Below are 18,435 nucleotides of genomic sequence, written 5' to 3' on the forward strand. Positions count from 1 at the left end.
CCATCCAGTTCTCACTGTTGCTTCTTGACCTGCACACAGGTTTCTCGGGAAGCAGGTAAGGTGGAATGGTATTATCATCTCTTAAAGAATTTTCCACGGTTTGTTGTGATCCACACAGTCAAAGGCTTTAGCATAGTCAGTGAAGCAGAAACAGATGTTTTTTCTGGAATTCTCTTGCTTTTTCTATGATCCAATGGATGTTGGCAATTTGATCTCTGGTTCCTCTGCCTTTTCTAAATCCAGCCTGTACATCTGGAAGTTCTTGGTTCCAGCTTGTACATCTGGAAGTTCTTGGCTCTCCCTTCTTCATACCATGTACAGAAATTAATACACAGTGGATCAAAGATCCAAACGAGCTAAAACTAAGAATTCTTAGAAGAAAACATAGCTACAGGTCTTAACTTTGGCTTAGGCAATGGTATCTTAGATATAATACCAAAAACCAAGCAACCAAGGAGAAAAGTAAATTAGACTTCCTTGTAATTAAGAACTTTTCTGTTTAAGGGACACTCTCATGAAAGTGAACAGACAACCCACAGAATGAGGGGAAATAGTTGTACATCGTGTATATGACAAAAGGCTCATGTCTGTAATGTATGAAGAACTGTTAGAACTTACATAAAAAGGAAATTCAGTATAAAAAAAGGAAATTCAGTATAAAAATGGACCAACAGTCTGAATAGACAGTTCTCCAAAGAAGACACAAATGACCAATAAGCTCATGAAAAGATGCTCAACATCATTAGTCATTAGGGAAATGCAAGTTAACCCACTAGGAAGTATTGATAAAGATGTGAAGAAATTGCAATTCTGCTAGTGGGAACGTAGGATGTTACAGCTGCTTTGGAAGACTGTCTAGCACTTAACTCAAAATACTAAACAGTTACCATATGACCAAGCACTTCCACTCATAGTGAATGAAATGTGAATTATACCTCAATAAATAGCTCCTTATAAAAATTTAAACTTACAAAGGACTTTAAATTTGTACTTGTCCATATAATTGATTTTTTTAAAAAGTTATACCTGCCTTTGCTTTAAAAAAGGTTTTTTAAAACTGTAAGTGAAAGTGAAGTCGCTCAGTCGTGTCCCGATTCTTTGCAACACCGTGGACTGTAGCCTACCAGGCTCCTCCGTCCATGGGATTCTCCAGGCAAGAGTACTGGAGTGGGTTGCCGTTTCCTTCTCCAGGGGATCTTCCAACCCAGGGATCAAACCCTGGTCTCCCGCATTGCAGGCAGATGCTTTAACCTCTGAGCCATCAGGGAAGCCCTTAAAAGCGTCTGCCTGCAATGCGGGAGACTCGGGTTCTATCCCTGGGTTGGGAAGATCCCCTGGAGAAGGAAATGGCAACCCACTCCAGTACTCTTGCCTGGAAAATTCCATGGACGGAGGAGCCTGGTAGGCTACAGTCCATAAAACTGTAAGCAGGTTGCTATTTTATTTACCCAGGGAAAATTGTTTCTTACCGAAATTCTCTGGGAATAAGGCATAGCCTTTCTGGTATCTAGATAACTAGGAAGTTTGAGCAAGAAGTAGGGAGTCAGATCACACAGTCTCAAAGTGTGTTGAACGAATGTGGATGTCCAGGCCTTGAAGCCTAATGACTTCCCTTGCTCACATTAACCAGCACTGAGGTGGGCGTGGCACATTTATTAGGTCCCCTCGGCCCTACCTGTAACTGAGCTATCGTGTCCTACTCTTTGTGACCCCATGGAGGGCTGTTCTGTCCATGGAATTCCCCAGGCAAGAATACTGGAGTGGGCAGCCATTCCCTTCTCCAGGGGATCTTCCCCGTCCCAGGGATCAAACCCAGGTCTCCTGCATTGCAGGCAGATTCTTTACCATCTGAGCCACCAGGGAAGCCCATTCCTTATCTAAGGTACCCTCAGTTTTATCCCTATCATTGTCGGATGCATCTGAGTAAACTAACTGCAAGATACCCCCATGTAAGAACAGCAGTTTATAACTTCTGTTTTTATTTTCCAGTTGTTTTTTTTTTCCCTTAGAGGAAGAAGATTAAGTTGATAAAAAGTTACTGGCATCCTTGTGAGTGGTCTTTCATATGTGGTTTTTATGAAAGTGAAAGTTAGTTATGTTCGACTCTTTGCGACCCCATGGACTCTATAGTCCATGGAATTCTCTAGGCCAGAGTACTGGAGTGGGTAGCCTTTCCCTTCCCAGGGGATCTTCCCAACCCAGGGATCCAGCCCAGGTCTCCTGCTTTGCAGGGGATTCTTGACCAGCTGAGTCACAAGGGAAGCCCAAGAGTACTGGAGTGGTTAGCCTATCCTTTCTCCAGGGGATCTTCCCGACCCAGGAGTCGAACCAGGGTCTCCTGCATTACAGGTGGATTCTTACCAACTGAGCTATCAGGGAAGCCCGGATGTGGTGTTTATAAGTGAGGTTAATTTTAGTTTTTCAATGTTAAGTTTGGTTCTTGGCAATAGTATCTTATCAAGTAGGGGAAATTGGCTTCAGTGCTGGAAATCACTTATTTACTTGTTGTACACTGCCTACATTCACAATTGACTTAATGGCCACTAGTGCATGGCATCAGGTTTGGGACATGGCTGTTAATTTGTGTGTCTGTTTTTATGAACCTGACTGTATAGGGAGTTTTAACATTTTTGTTCGTGCTTGCTATGTGCTCATTTGCTTGTTGCTTTTATAAATTTCATTTACATTATTTTTCCTGGAAACTGAAAATCAAAATTGAAAATGGCATGATAAGAATACTTTTAGATGACTTTAAAGCACTGCTAAATAACTCTTAGCACTTCTGTATTAAACTTTTCCAGTTTACTATCAACTTCATCAGTTGACAAACTCCTGTGGCCTCCGACTGCCTGTTTTCGTTAAGTGACGTTTTATTGGAACACAGCCCCGACTCATTACGTTTATTTATTTGTGCTCTGGCCTGCTGTGTGGAGGAATGTATCTGTTAGTTCCTACAAAGAGCCAAATCTGAAAGAATGGCTTTTCCCTGTATCTCATTAAACCAGCTTTTGGGCTTTACCTGTTTCGTTTTCCTTACAGTAAACTGATCACGGCTTTGAGGTTGGTTTTCCTCTGTTTTTCTGCAGCAGGATCGCTCTGTGTGGTAGGGAAGTGCTGCTGTCTGGAGGTGAACGTACTGTGCTCCTTCCTTCTGTCCTTTCGCTCCCTATTTTGGCCTCCTGGTAATTGGGGCGGGGGAGGATGGGGAATGCCAGTCTGAATTAAGATGAAATTGCTTTAACTGTTTTCCCCTAACAGTTTTCTGGCCTGCAGGTAACAAATGAAAGTTATCTAGCTTTTGCCACAATTTGTTTGAGGTCACAGGGTCTTTTGAGCATCACAAGAATAAACTCCACAAAGAAAAATGGATGTATTCAGAAATGTATTATTATAGAAATCTCAGAAGCTCTGAAGTTCATCTTTGCTGGGAATGGGTGAGGGTGAAGGGTCCACAGATCCTAGGTTGGGAATGCCTCCTCTAGCCTTTCTTCAAGGACAAATATTAATAAGCAAGTTTATGTTAAGACTGGAAAATAAAGCTGATGTTAATTCAGCTTTGGGGAATTAAGTGTTCTTTACTGTTGCCATACCTGGGAATTAATTGAATATTTTTTGATCAGTTTTTAAATGTTCAAATGTAAATGTGTGACGTTAGCAATGTATTGTAGCATATAATCTTGATGGTGACCACTTACAATGTTAGATCTTTGACTACAGACATTTGAGAAGAATAATTCTAGATGTTCACAAAAGAAATCACTGGCTTGGGATAGATTTTAGTGTTTCCAGATTGTGAAGAAAAAAAGAAGGTTAGGCCCTTTATATGAAACTTGCGTGTGCCAGCTCTGGCTTCGTGCTTAGCAGTGGAGCTGTCAAGTCCCCCTGGTCAGAGTGCCTGTTCTCATCTTGTCCTCTCTGCACTTCTGCATGAGGCTTCCACTCAGCCAGTATTTCCTAAACTTTATTCATTGATAACCATCTTCATGACTTGCCTTCTCTGCATGCTTCCTGGCTATTCTTTAAATCAACTCACTTTTCAAAACTCAAATTTATGCAGATAATTATTATGAAATACAGGGTTGATAATGCTCATTCTTTTGTTTCTCACATACACATGAAGGGGATTTATCCAACCTAAAATCATCTTTTTTCTGGAGGGCATCAAATTCATTTTGGGAAACACTCCCTTATGTGCTGGAATTTTCAAGCTCTGATCTTGAATTAGTATGATCTGTGGAAGCTGCTTGTATTTGGAAGTATCAGAGGATAGGAGGGGATCACAGGATGGGTGGGTGCTGCCTGCTGAAATACCCCTTGCTTGGGCAAATTCATAATGTTTGGAATATGAAGATACTTGGCTGTGTGCATGGCAAAGCTTGGAATCCTAGCCTTGCGATGGTTGGTTTGTTTTTCCACCTTGGCTTCATTACACACAGACAAACACACACAATGTGTGTATCTTCAAGTTTTATGAGTTTTGTTTTCTTTTACAGGTTTGATCTTGCTCTTCTACCTAGTCTTTTATGGGTTCCTGGCTGCACTCTTTTCATTCACAATGTGGGCCATGCTTCAGACTCTGAATGATGAGGTTCCAAAATATCGTGACCAGATTCCTAGTCCAGGTAATTATGTTGTGATTATTATGGGTTCTAACAAAATTGGATTATATTTTATCTTCTCTGGAAGTCTGTATTATAGAGCAGGTAGGAGATGGTAAATTTCAGAGTCAAATAATGTGAAAGTTTTTATTTAATATTTACATGCTGATACAAAGACCTTTAATATTTACATGCTGATATAAAGACCTTTAATATTTACACAGTGATACAAAAACTTGGCTGATAAATCTTGAGTCTTTTGCCAAGGGTAAACAGAAATAAATATTGAGGGTTAAAGTAAAGCCACATTGATAAATATAGTTATAAGTGATGCTTATGAATATTGAGTAGCAGTTTCACTTTGCCCTGAATAATTTACTTATATATATTTCAGCTCTAGCTTGGGTTAAAGCATTGGTCGCAGCACGCCAGGCCTCCCTGTCCATCACCAACTCCCGGAGTTCACTGAGACTCACGTCCATCGAGTTAGTGATGCCATCCAGCCATCTCATCCTCTGTCGTCCCCTTCTCCTCCTGCCCCCAATCCCTCCCAGCATCAGAGTCTTTTCCAGTGAGTCAACTCTTCACATGAGGTGGCCAAAGGACTGGAGTTTCAGCTTTAGCATCATTCCTTCCAAAGAAATCCCAGGGCTGATCTCCTTTAGAACGGACTGGTTGGATCTCCTTGCAGTCCAGGGGACTCTCAAGTGTCTTCTCCGACACCACAGTTCAAAAGCATCAATTCTTCAGTGCTCAGCCTTCTTCACAGTCCAACTCTCACATCCATACACCATCCATACAGGAAAAACCATAGCCTTGACTAGACGGACTTTTGTTGGCAAAGTAATGTCTCTGCTTTTGAATATGCTATCTAGGTTGGTCATAACTTTCCTTCCAAGGAGTAAGCGTTTTTTAATTTCATGGCTGCAGTCACCATCTGTAGTGGTTTTGGAGCCCAGAAAAATAAAGTCTGACACTGTTTCCACAAGTATTAAATAAGGATCTATTAATAGAGAATAAAATGAGTGTGCACTTAATATGTTTGTTCTCTACTGATTGTCTTATGGGGAAAAAAATTCCTCTAGGATACTGGAGAATGTAGTTTAGTACAGAAAAAAATCTTGACTGTAACACTTACTTAAATCACATTTTCTCCCTCCCATATTTCTTCTTTTTAAAGTTTGTATTTGAATGCCAGCTCTGCCTTCATTGTTGCATATGGGCCTTTTCCTCACGCTGCTGGCAGTTTTTATGGAAGTAGGTAACAGTAAGGCCCGGAGCCCCAGTGTAGCGGATTCCCACAAATATGAACAACTTCCGGAGATTGCAGCAAAGGGATGGCTCTCCATGGAGGAGTACAGTTTGGCAGCAGGCAGAGTGGGCACACAAGTCAGGGAAGGTGGGAATCTGCAGGAGGTTTCTGTCCAGCACTGCTTCTGTTCCGGCTGTGATTTGCCCCCAAGGCTGTTCTGAAGATATTTTTGGTTCTCACAACTGCAGGTGCGCTACTGGTGTTGCTGAACATCCCTGCAATGCATGAGAAACCTCCGCCCCCCCCCCCCCCCCCCCCCCGACAAGAAAGACTCATCCAATCCAGAATGTCATTAGGACCACAGCTGAGGAACTCTAGTCTAGATCCTTGCTCACTGCATGGACTTCTCAGCCATAGCAGCAGCGAGAATGAACCAGTTTCCCCAACCAGTTTGTTCTAACGGCTTTTTTCCTTTGTCTAGCTGATTTTATCAAAATACCATGAATAACTCCGTTAATCTTTCTGACCATATATCTAGGACCAGCTCTATGCTGATTTTTTCCCTCATGTCTCATTATAGCCCTGTTTTCTTTGTCCCTACATGAATTCTAAGATAATTATTTCTCCTGCTGCCTTACTATTGAACATAAGCGGATATATTTCAGAAATATTGAACCATTTATAATTGCATGAATAATATAAACAGTAAAATGTATTCAATATACGTTTTAAGTATATAGTTTTAAACTGAGTTCCTTAAATATAAAGAAAATGTTAAATGAATCAGAAGTTTATAGTTTTGCCATGGGATTTTAAATTATGTTGCCTCACAGGATGCAGAGATAAGCGCAGCACATTAATACAGCCATGCTGTGGGCATGTTCTTGTTGTTCATTCGTTGTGTCCTGCTCTTGGCGACCCGGTGGACTGCAGCACACCAGGCTTCCGGCTGTGGGCATGACCCCTAGAATACCTGATCCCTGAAGCCCTGATCTGTGTTTAAGTGTGCATAGTTAGCTCCCAAAGAGAAGCTAAAGTTGTGATCATCTAAATCCAAGTGATCTGATATGTTGAAGTAGTAACTGAATTGGAGCTTTTTTGTGTACATATGGAATAAGACTTGCTCTGCCTTTTTGAAAATCATTGGGTAGCATCGGATTGAGTTTAACTCAAGAGCCTTGCAAATCAACACAGGCAAGCATTTAGGATTTGAAAGACATAGATTTGATCTAATATGAATTAGATGTCTGAGAAATTTTAATGAAAACTAAAATAGCCTTGGTTGTTGTTTATCTTTAGATTTAACGCAAGACTTATCTATAGTAACTGATGTATGGGGAATGTTTAGTGACTAGTGAAAATTTTAGGGTTTTTTTATTTTAAGCCTTTTGTGCAAGACAAAGTAGATCTAATGCTTTTAAATCTAGGAAAGCTTAAAGTTGGAAGCCTGATTGTGTTTGTTGCACAAAAACATGCTTACATTTTCTGTTAATAAACTCATGCAGACATGTTCTAGAGACATGGTTGTTGATTGCTGATATGAAATTGTTGGTGGTTATATGCCAGTTCGGTATGAGAGAACTACATTTTAGTTACAGAGCAGTGTTTATTACTGAAAGAAGAATATTTAATTATAGATTTTAAATTGTATAGGTCTCTTTCGTTGAATAAGGTTTGCTTTCTTTATGAATGCTTCCATAGAGCTGTAATTTCAGTGACAGAAGTGCTTAGATTTTGATTTGCTAAAATTTTCTCCATGTATTAACGACAAATTGGCAAACCCTAAAACACTGAATAGAAAATGAATGTAGAAAGTACAAAGTAAAATTTGTGTCTTTTCACTAAGGACCAGAGCAATTCTAAGATTTAGAGGTGGTTTCTAATTGGTTTTGTCTGAAGTGACTTTGAAGACTTTGGGATTCTTTCCTTTTAGATGTCTTTTTGTAGTCAGACATAAGTGGGGAGTTCTTGGTGGTTCTCTGAATCTACCTGTGAACACAATGTCCACATAATTTATTGAGACCTTCCTTTTTAGAGATAAGAGTGTAAGGAGAAGGAAAGAGAGAAGGGAATTTGCTGCAGTTAATTTCCCCCGTTTTCTCTTATCTCTATAGGACTTATGGTTTTTCCAAAACCAGTGTCGGCGTTGGATTTTTCATTCAGCCTGTCTGATGCAGAATCCTATCAAGGGTACATTGATGACCTTAAGAAATTTCTAAAGCGTAAGTATGATTTTTTAGGGTAAGGTAAAAGATTCTAGTTGTTATAGAAACTAGTACCAAATTATGATTACTTTTAAAAACATTGTTCTTAGAGTTTGTTTTGCCTTTTTCTTTCTCTTTCTGCTAAAGAGAGGACTGGGCAAGTAGAATTATGATTATTGATGAGGAATTTATGATTATTTTATATTCCAACTTCTGGAAAGTGTAGAGTTCTAAACCTAATGGGTAGTTGATTTGATTTTTTTTTAAAACTACCCTATATAAATACATGAGTAAGTTCATTGAGGCATAACATTTATACCTGCGTTAAATAGCATTTGACTAAAGAGCAAAACTATATTATAAATCTTGCCTCCTAAGTATTTGGGCCTTTGGATCCAAAGTAGTGCTTGTGTGAGAGTGAGGAATGGTGTTTTATCACTAAAAGAAGTCTTCCCAGTTGTTAGTTTTCCCAAGCTGCTGCTAAGTCACTTCAGTCGTGTCCAACTCTGTGCGACCCCATAGACAGCAGCCCACGAGGCTCCTCCGTCCCTGGGATTCTCCAGGCAAGAACACTGGAGTGGGTTGCCGTTTCCTTGTCCAGTGCATGAAAGTGAAAAGTGAAAGTGAAGTCGCTCAGTCGTGTCCGACTCTTAGTGACCCCATGGACTGCAGCCCACCAGGCTCCTCCGTCCCTGGTTACGGGTTTGTAAAGCTTTCGAATAGCCCAGTTTTCTCTGCGTTTTGCTTTCCCTAACTCTGTGGTATTAGCATTTGAATGAATAGGCAGCTCTTCCTCAGCTGCTCTCCCCTGCAGTTGCTCCTTAGAATGTGTAGGACTCCATTGCCAAGATCACTGATGGAGCTCCCTATATCACCTTCTCGTTTGCTTGTGTAACTTGCCCTGACTATTTGTCTGCCTCTCGGGGACTTCCAGTTCACTGATCCCTTTATTTTATTCCAATCTCTCCACTCTCAGCTTCTCTACTGGACAGGCTTATCAGTTCCATGGTTTTTCATTTCAATTTTATAGAAGCTAGTACTCTAAAATCCTTTGCCTCTTACTCCATTTGTATAAACTTGCAAATCGAAGAAGCTGTGTAATTCCTAGATGGATGAGCCCTTCCTTCCAGTCTGCCTTCTGAGGACTAAGTAAACTGTGAACACTTGATCACCTCCCTCAAATGGACCCAGTCTACTGCCTGGAAGACCTGCTGAAATTCTCTGAAGGGATTATTTCCAACCTCTACTCAAAACTAGCTCCTTAGCTCCTCCGACTCCCACCCCCCGCCTGTTAACTCACTTTCTTCGTATAATCTGGTTTCCTGATTCAAGAGAAAGTAGAAATACTCAAGTGGAAACTCCAGGTTTCTGCAACTGTGATATTCCTCTTGCTCTGACAAGGGAAGCTGCCCTTCCTCTTATCTGTGCCCACCTGTCCACTCTCACTGCCTCAGAAACGTGCTAATTACTGATCCTTCTCGTATATATGTTTAGCTTCTCTGTTGGATTCCTTCGGTCAACATGCAAAAATCCTCAACTCCCATCTTAAAAACCTTTTGATCCTGTACCTTCTAATAGCTACCTTGCTAAATCTCTTTTCTTTGATAGTTAAATATATACTTATTATTTAAATAGAGATGTTTTGTGAAAGTGTAATTCATGGTTTAAAAGACAAATAGTAAAGAAAGCCCTGTAATTAGAACAGTAGTTCCCTGCCCTACTCCATTCTAGCTTCAGTCCTTTGCTTTATTCAACAGAGGATGTGGTTTTTTTGTGTATGTTAAGCACTCTAATTTCCATCAGTGAACAAATGAAAATTTCCTGAGTTCCTGGAGTTTTTATAACCTAGTGGTGTGTTAGAAAGTAATAAGTGCTGTGGAGGAAAATAAGGCAGAGAAAGGAAATAGAGTTAAGAGAATCACAATTTTAAAGAGAGTGGCCTGGGAAGGCCTCGTTGAAAGGGGATGTTTGAGGAGAACTCTGAGAATGAGGGAACTAGCCGTGTAGCTGTCTAGCAGTAGGTGGGAAGGCCCTGAGGCTCATAAGGTCCAGTGTGTTACAAGTTTGTCATGGAAGCCAGAGGGGCTGGATGAAGTGAGTGGGGAGAATGTAGTAGGGGTTGAGGTCAGGGAGGCCTTAGAGGCTGTTGCTCAGTTCTTTGACTTTCACAGCAAACAAGATGGAAGTTCTTAAGCAGAAAATAACAACTCACAGATTTTTAAAGGATCACTCAGGCTGTATTTTGAGACTAGATTCTAGGTGAGGAACCAAGGAGGCTAGTCAAAAGCCCATTGCAGTCACCCAGGTGAGTGGAGATCATGGCTTGGAATTGGAACATTGAAGGCTGTGAAAAATTATCTGATTGTGGATATATTTTCAACAGGAAATAACTTCATGCTTTCAAACTTTTTCTTACAAAACTTCTTTACTTTTTTAATTGAAATTTTATTTGTTTGGCTACATTGGGTCTTAATTGTGGCACACCAGCTCTCTCATTGTGGCACACAGGCTTAGTTGTTCCACAGCACGTGGGATCGTAGTTCCCCAACCAGGGATCAAAGCTGTGTCCCCTGCGCTGCAAGGTGGGTTCTTAACTTTTAGACCACCAGGGAAGTCCCCTACCACTTTTATGTATTGTCTTGTCTTCCTTTTATGTTAGATGAGGATTTAGCTCACATGCCTCAGATGTCCCCTTATTTTCAATTCAAAAGTAATTGAACTACTAAGTTGTTTTCATTATTGTTTGCCTTTTTATACTTGTCTTTACATAAGACTTTCATCTAACTCTTTTATTTGTATATTGTCATATGAGGTATTCTCTTAAGTCCTTTTTGCTGCAAACTCCTTCCTAAGTCTTTGCCGTTGCTGCAGTCTGCACTTGTTTCTGTTCAGGCATCCACCACCCAGCTATCATTTGGGGACTTCGTTTGATCATTTTTGAATTGGATTCACTGTTTCTTGGCTCCTGCTTTATTATTCTTTATTTACTTTCTAGTTTTGGTGGCATATGTTCTCAAATAACTTTGTAAGAAAAGATACATGAATACTGTTCCATGGTATATTTACCACTATACTAGTTAGCCATAAAAAGGAATGAAATCTTGCTGTTCGCAACAACGTGGGTGGGCCCTGAGGACATGATGCTATGTGAAATAGGTCAAACAGAGACACACAACAAATGGTCTCACTTATGTGTGGAATATAAGAAACAGAACAAGCAAGAAAACCAAACTCATAGATCCAGAAAAGACGTGGTCGCCAAGGGCAGCAGGAGGCGGAGGTGAAATGATGAAAGATGATCAGAAGGTCCAGTCTTCCAGTTATATGTGAATAAGCCCTGGGGATATGATACACAGCACAGTGACTGCTGTTGGCAATATTGTATTGTGTATTTGGAAGTTGCTAACAGAATAGATCTTAAAAGTCCTCATCACAAGAAAAAGAATTTGTAACTGTATGTGGGAGCAAGATATTAACTAGATTTACCATGGTGATTTCACAATGTATACAAATAATTTAAGCATTCATTGTGTTGTACACAAGATACATGTAATTTAAGCTTTTAGTCCTTTCATTTCTGAAAGTGACCGCATTTTGCTTGTATTGTTTGTAGTTTAACTAAATATAGAATTTTATCAATAGTTCCTTTGTATCTACCTTTTTCTGTTCAGCACTGTTTGTTTTTTGTTTTTGTGTTTGATTATATTGCCTTCGGTTCTAAAATTTTGTATTGGTGTCAGTCTCTAGTGTCATTTTGCGGAATACTGGATGGGGTCTTTCAGGATGAAGACTTGGGTCCTCCAGTTGAGGAAACTATTATTACTTGAAAATTTCCTCACCTCACTTTTCTGGTCCTCTTTCTAGAACTATTCTGTTAGTTGTTGGGTATTTGCTCTCTCATTTTCTGTTCTTACTTTATTATACTGGGGGGTTACTTTCATATCTTTAATGTTAATCATCCCCCTTCCCTTTTTTTAAACTTTGAATTGTCATTGTTGTTCTTAGAGATGCGTTTCTCATGTTTAGAAGATAGTCTCCTGTTAAAGGATACACTATCTTGGTTTTTTCCCCTATAAATACTAATTAGAACTTAACATTTTATCTAGTTCAGATGATCCCTTTCAGATGTTTCCCCACCCCCCGTTTACCTACACCTCTTTATGTCTTCCTTTAGGCTTTCCTTGAAAATGTGGGGTTCTTTGGTTGCTCTCTCTGAGAAGATGACCTTTCTGTGCTCCCATCATGCCCAGCATAGGGACATCTTCGTATTCTGACCATTTATCATCCAACTCTTTGCACTTACCTAGGTTTTGTGTAGAAGTGGAAGTTGGCATCATACGAAAATGATCCCTGATGAACTGTACCAACAGAGTATATACAGGAGAGGCCCTTGGAGGCTACTGGTGTAGGCCTTGAATACTTTCTGCAGAATTGTGCCAGAAAAGTCAAAAAAGGAGTGATAAATGTCAGTGGCTCTTTTCTGTTGTAAAAGTTTACCCCCTTCCCCCTTACCCCAATACCTAAGTCATTCTTGGCTTTTAAATTGGTACATGGTTCCAATGGTATCCTAATTTTTGGTAAATGAAGAAAGCAAAAATTTTGACCTTTTTTTTTTTAAGGGGGAAAATCTGTATTCGATTACCCTGCTGAACCCCGGGGTCAGTCACTGCCCTGGGAACTAAGATCCCTCAAGCCTCATAGCATGACAAGCAGGCAAACAAATTTTAAATAAATAGTTAAAATTAACTAACCAGGCTTCCCAGGTAGCTCAGTGGTAAAAAATCCGCCTGCTAATGCAGGAGATGGAGGTTTGGTTCCTGGGTCAGGAAGATTCCCCTGGAGAAGGAAATAGCAACCCAGTCTTAATATTCTTGCTTGGAAAATCTCATGGCCAGAGGCGCCTGGTAGAGTCAGACATGACTTAGCAACTGAACGACAAAACTAAATGTGTTTACTTGGAAATTTTGGTTCCAGTTTTGGTTCAGTTCATTTTAGGTGGCTTTTTTTCTGGTACCAGTTATCCCCACGCACTGACCATGAGGCGTTGTGATACCATGCCTTGACTGTTGATTAGTGAGTATCTTGCAGTAGCCTAAGCTCATTCAGGACAGAGACCACAGCAGACCTGCTTACTGCTGTGCCACCTTTTTGTCTAACACCGTGCCAAGTGCACAACACACATTTGAAAACCACTGAGTTGTCTGCCTCTCCTTTCTTCCCCATCTCCAAGTTGTAACCATTTTGCTCCCCTGTCACTTTGAATCTATCTCGTCACCTCAGCCTCTGCTGAAAACACCGTTTGGTAAGCTAACATTACCTCACATGGACCCTTTCACTGATTAGCTCTGTTGCAGTCCGTTTAGAATATAGGTTTAGAACATAGAATATAGATAGCTCCGTGTATCTTTAGGCCCTTCGGTTATGATTTCATTGAGCAATGTCTTCCCCACTGCGATGTAAGTAAGCTCCGTAAGGGTGGCCGCCATGCCTTTTTATTTCCTCACCATTTTGCCTTTTGGGCCAAGAACATGGAAAGCATTCAGATAATGTTGTAGCCATGGCTGGTGCCACCTAATGGTGACGAAAAGAGATCCCTCTGTCATCCAGTTTGTATTGAAATTAAATAAACTGTAAAGCACTGGATAGCCGTTAGAGGTTAGAGGAACAGACTTAACGTTCTTGCCCTAAAATTTCCCAGTGCGTGGCCTGTTGTTTTTGTGTTGGAAGAATATTGTCCAAAGGGTGACACGGTTCTGGTTGTGTTTAAGGTCCTTTTTGACTGATCTATTCACACATACATATTTCCTTTTTAGCATATGGCTTAGAAGAACAGAAGAATCTCACAGATTGTACCAATGGAACCTTTTTTGAGCAGAAGGGTCCAGAATACACAGCATGTCAGTTTCCTCTTGCCTTACTTGAAGCATGCAGTGGTGTGGATGATCCCACGTTTGGCTACCAAGAAGGAAAGCCTTGTATTCTTGTGAAAATGAACAGAGTATGTACAAAATTTGCTGCTGCTGCTTTTTTCTAATTTCCTATTAAGCTGACAACTGTTTATTCAGTGCTATCTCATTTGGTGGTAGCTTATGTAAAAGGTTAGCAGTGGGTTCATAAGTTAGTCATAAATTAGGGAGTAACACAACTTCGGCTTTTCTCTTTTGGAGCTAGCTACACACACACACTTAAGTGTAGATCAGGGCTTCAGGCATCAGGTATTCTGGGGGTCGTGCCCACAGCATGGTGGTATTAATGTGCTGTGCTCATCTTCGCATCTGAACAGTAATGTAATTTAAAATCCCATGGCAGATCTGTGAACTTTGGGCTCATTTAACTTTTTCTGAATAGCTTTACAGTATACAACTATGTAATTAATAGTAAAAATACAGATAAAGTTGTATTAAAATGAGCCTATCCAGCATTATGCTATGTTGTCCAGAAGAAGTGCCTGAATTGTATAGCCACCAGCAAACCAAGAAGCTAATAATGTTCTCTATGTCTAAGTAATAGTGTCTTGGGGTCATTGGGCAAAAGGAAGATGCTTTCCTTGCATAATGAAGTGATCGTCTAACCCTGTGCCTTGCTACTGTCTAAATGTACTGCAGAGTTGTGTTCCAATCCAGGTAACCTGTTGATACCTGCATGGTCTCTCCTGAAGAGTGAAATCATTCCTGGTCATTTATTCAGAGAATAGGCAGGTTCCTGAACAGGTGCAGACCTCTCAGGGTCTTGAGTATACACATCACTGAAGTCAACATCCCTAATAAGACTGAAACTTGAGTCTTCTGAAGCTGGCACTGCTAGATAAGGAGTTTCCCTTAGGGAGAGCCAGCTAGACGCTTAGGTGTCCAGACTGGCTTCCCTCCAGTCTGTCCTTCCCTCCCTCTGTGGATGATGACAGTTCTCTGATTACCCCTTAGCACTGTAGAGATCATTCTGAAACATTGCCTGACACATGGTAGGCACTGTAAGAATTAAGGTTAAAGTGGAGGTGAAACTAAAGGCAAGGTAGGCGGGCAGCAAGTGGGAGCAATGTGAACAGCTATTTGAAGGGGACCCCTACTTTCCCTAGAAGTGCTAGGGAGCTCATACATACCACATACTGTTAAATAAAGTAGAAGTGGGTTTTCATAGTCCACACAAGAAATGATCTTCATGGTCATCCATAGTTGACTGAAGGGACTGAATGGTCCCATCTTTAAAATGGGTATCGGTGGAGAATTGATTCTAGGACTGCTGAGGACATCAAAATCTGGGGATGTACAAGTTCCTTCTATAAAGTGGTGCAGTTTGTGTATAACCTGTGCACATCCTCCTGTGTACTTAAAAGCATCTCTAGATTACTTACACTTAATCCAGTGTAGATGCTGTGTAAAATAGTTGTCAACACACAGGAAATTTGAGTGTTGCTTTGGAACTTTTTGGAATTTTTTTGCTCAAATGTTTTCAGTGTGTGATTGGTTGAATTCACAGGTGTGGAACCCGTGGGTAGGAAGGGCAAACTGTAATGTGAAATCAGGTGATCCAGCTTTTAAGGTTGATTGAATTTATTCTCTTTAACAGGAATGCCTTTTGTAATCATTGCCTCCTAGAAGTATCCTCGCGACACCTAGTTTAATGGAACACTTGTTCCCAATAGAAAACCAAGAGAAGAAGCTCTGGTTCCTTCTCCCACGGGGCCAAACTTCCAAGTTTATTTTCTTTGCCAGTATGTCCACTGAATAATGAGGGTCTGAGACTGTAGTTGCTGATGGAGGCAGAACTTGGCAGGGCTTGACAGGAAGATATTATCAGGCAAATGGGAATCAGTACTGAGATGCTACAAGGAGTGTAGGTGGGCATCAAATCCCAGTATAGTTTGTTCCAGTCATTGCAAGGACACAGATAGTTATTGTTCTTGAAATTATTATTTAGGCTGCAACACTACTTTTCTTTGGGGGAGAGTACTTATATTTTCTTATATTTTAAGGCATTCACATTAAAATGCATATAAATTATAAACTAAAATGTATATAAATTCAAGATGTCAAAAATCCTCACAAAATGCATGGATAAATATCTGATCATTCACACAGTTAGTTATTTCAACTACATACATGAAAGTAGCTTCATTACATAGAGCTGAATGGTCCCATCTTTAAAATGGGATTCATTCAGTGTATGTGTTTTATAGATCTGATACAGTAGGGTTCTGTAGAAGCCTATGGGAACATGGTTGGGTGGTGACCTAACATTTTCATGAAGAACAGTTACTTCTTATATTATGCCTTTGCAATGCTTATTTGTGTTAGTGATGTCTTAACATAAATAATGTAAAGATTTCTATTATTTTAAGGGGAGCAAAGTACAATAATACTGTGTTTCAGTCAATTTTTTGATGACTTAATTTTCTAAATTGCCCCAGTACTATAATGAGATAGATAATTGGTAAGATTATTATATTGAAAAGTCTATTCTAGTCCTCTAAAATAAAATTAAAAGGCAAATGTAAAAGATGTTAAGGCAGTGGCTTCCCTCATAGCTCAGTTGGTAAAGAATCTGCCTGAAATGCAGGAGACCTGGGTCGGGAAGATCCACTGGAGAAGGAAATGGCAACTCACTCCAGTATTCTTACCTGGAGAATCCCATGGACAGAGGAGCCTGGGAGGCTACAGTCCATGGGATCGCAAGAGTTGGACATGAGTTGTCGACTGAAGAGAGAGAATGTTCATCTCAGCCTTCCCATCTCTTGTCCTCAGCAACAAAGGAGGAGGTTCTGTTGTATACAGTTGTGATGTTTCAGTTAATCAGTGTTTCTTTACCTTAGATAATTGGATTAAAGCCTCAAGGAGAACCAAGGATAGACTGTACTGGAAAGGTCAGTATTCAGAAAATAACTGAATTTCTGTTGAAGTTCTAGTGTATCTTAAAAATACTTTAAAAGTCTAATGAATTTAGTCATTTTTTCCCTTCCCTGTCATATTTTAAAGTCCATTGTAGTGCCATTCTTAGAATAAACTCCTCCAGCCTTCTGTTTGCTAATGATAATGCGAAAAGACTTATTTTCTGTGTGCACTTGATATCACACTCTTTCCCTTTATATTTACATGTACCATATTTCATTGATTTTAAGATTCAATTTCTTTTTTCTACCTGAATAAAACTGAAATTGGAGTTGGCCTTATAATTGATAGTCTTAATAGTGTATAAAATTTTTTCCCTCTTAATACTACATAAATTGGTGTACATCAGTGGCATCTGAGATTTAATGAAACTCGGTATCTTTTCCTTAAGGTAGAGGCATTATTTTGCTCTCTTATCCCTACTTTATTTTTTCCAGAGTGCTGCGCTATTTTCATTTCATGATTTCTTTTGTTTTCTCTCCATGCTGCAAAGTGCAACTAAGACAAATATGTAAATGATGGGTAAGAGTTCTCAGGAGAAACTGTTAAGTTCTAAATTTAATTTTGTTACTGTGTAAAATAAAATATTAGCATTCCACCTCCAGTTAATAATGACAGAAGTGTCTTGATTGAAATGTTACATTGAAATCACTTCTGAAGTTGTTTGCCAAAGAAAACTGTAATCCCTTTTAATCATGAATGAATTTCTTATTTGGGCAGAAACTTGCTTGTGGTTCTCAAATCTGATCATGCCTCAGAACCACTTGGAGGGTCTTTTGGGTCCCAGTTCTGCAGGTTCTAACTCAGTAGGTCTGGGGTGACACCCCAAAGTTTGCATTTCTAATTAAGTTTCCAGGTATTGGTGATGCTGCTGGTCTGGGACCCATACTTTGAGAACTCCTGCTTTAGAGTATTGATCTATTTTGAGTATTTATTCGTTGTTTAGAGTAGTATAAAAAGCCAGGAATTTTTGTGCTTTCTCATCTGGGTTGAAGTATGCATGTGTAACCATAGGCAGCTTACTGGATCTCCTTATGCTGTAGTCAGCTCAGTAGGAAACTTGGATTAAAAATCAGGATCTCACTTAAAAACCAGATTCTGCATCTGAGGGGAGTTTTTCTTGGTATACAAATCCTTCTAAAACTATAGTGAGCCTCTACTCTACTGCCATCTCTTAAGACAGAAGAAAACGTTTCAGCTATGGGACAGATTTAGGAAATGTGTAACTCTGTGATCGCCTTTGCTTGCAAGTCTTTCCAAGAGAAGGTTCCCGAGGCCAGGTGTGAGCCCTCAGCCAGGTGGAAGTGCCGATTTTATGATAGTGTCCTGTGTTCAAGGGCGTTTACCTCTGAACGTGAGCAGACCATGTAGATACACTTGAGCCAGTGAGTCTATGGGGCCAACACCACCATGAAAGGAGAATGAACACACATACGCAGGCCAGAAGGGCAAAAGTTTTCCACTCCTTTCCCAAGGTTTCATTTCTGTAAGCCTGTGGC

General features: G+C 40.1%; 1 protein-coding gene across 3 annotated transcripts in view; it reads left to right on the forward strand.

Annotated features, from left to right (window-relative positions):
* Positions 1-18,435, forward strand: part of ATP1B3 (ATPase Na+/K+ transporting subunit beta 3) — a 36,428-nt gene that overhangs the window by 12,733 nt on the left and 5,260 nt on the right. Inside the window, exons 2-5 of one of the 3 annotated variants that reach the window (XM_086380526.1) lie at positions 4,494-4,622; positions 7,965-8,072; positions 13,868-14,052; positions 16,861-16,911. In XM_086380526.1, the coding sequence (XP_086236652.1) occupies positions 4,494-4,622; positions 7,965-8,072; positions 13,868-14,052; positions 16,861-16,911 (473 nt within the window). The remainder of the gene's footprint in view (positions 1-4,493; positions 4,623-7,964; positions 8,073-13,867; positions 14,053-16,860; positions 16,912-18,435) is intronic. The other 2 variants (XM_086380692.1, XM_086380603.1) reach the window with 2 other exon arrangements.

Source organism: Bos grunniens, chromosome 1 (assembly GCF_055505025.1).
Source record: "Bos grunniens cultivar Pamir isolate PY7600 chromosome 1, Bosgru_T2T1.0, whole genome shotgun sequence".
Classification (NCBI taxonomy): Eukaryota; Metazoa; Chordata; class Mammalia; order Artiodactyla; family Bovidae; genus Bos; species Bos grunniens.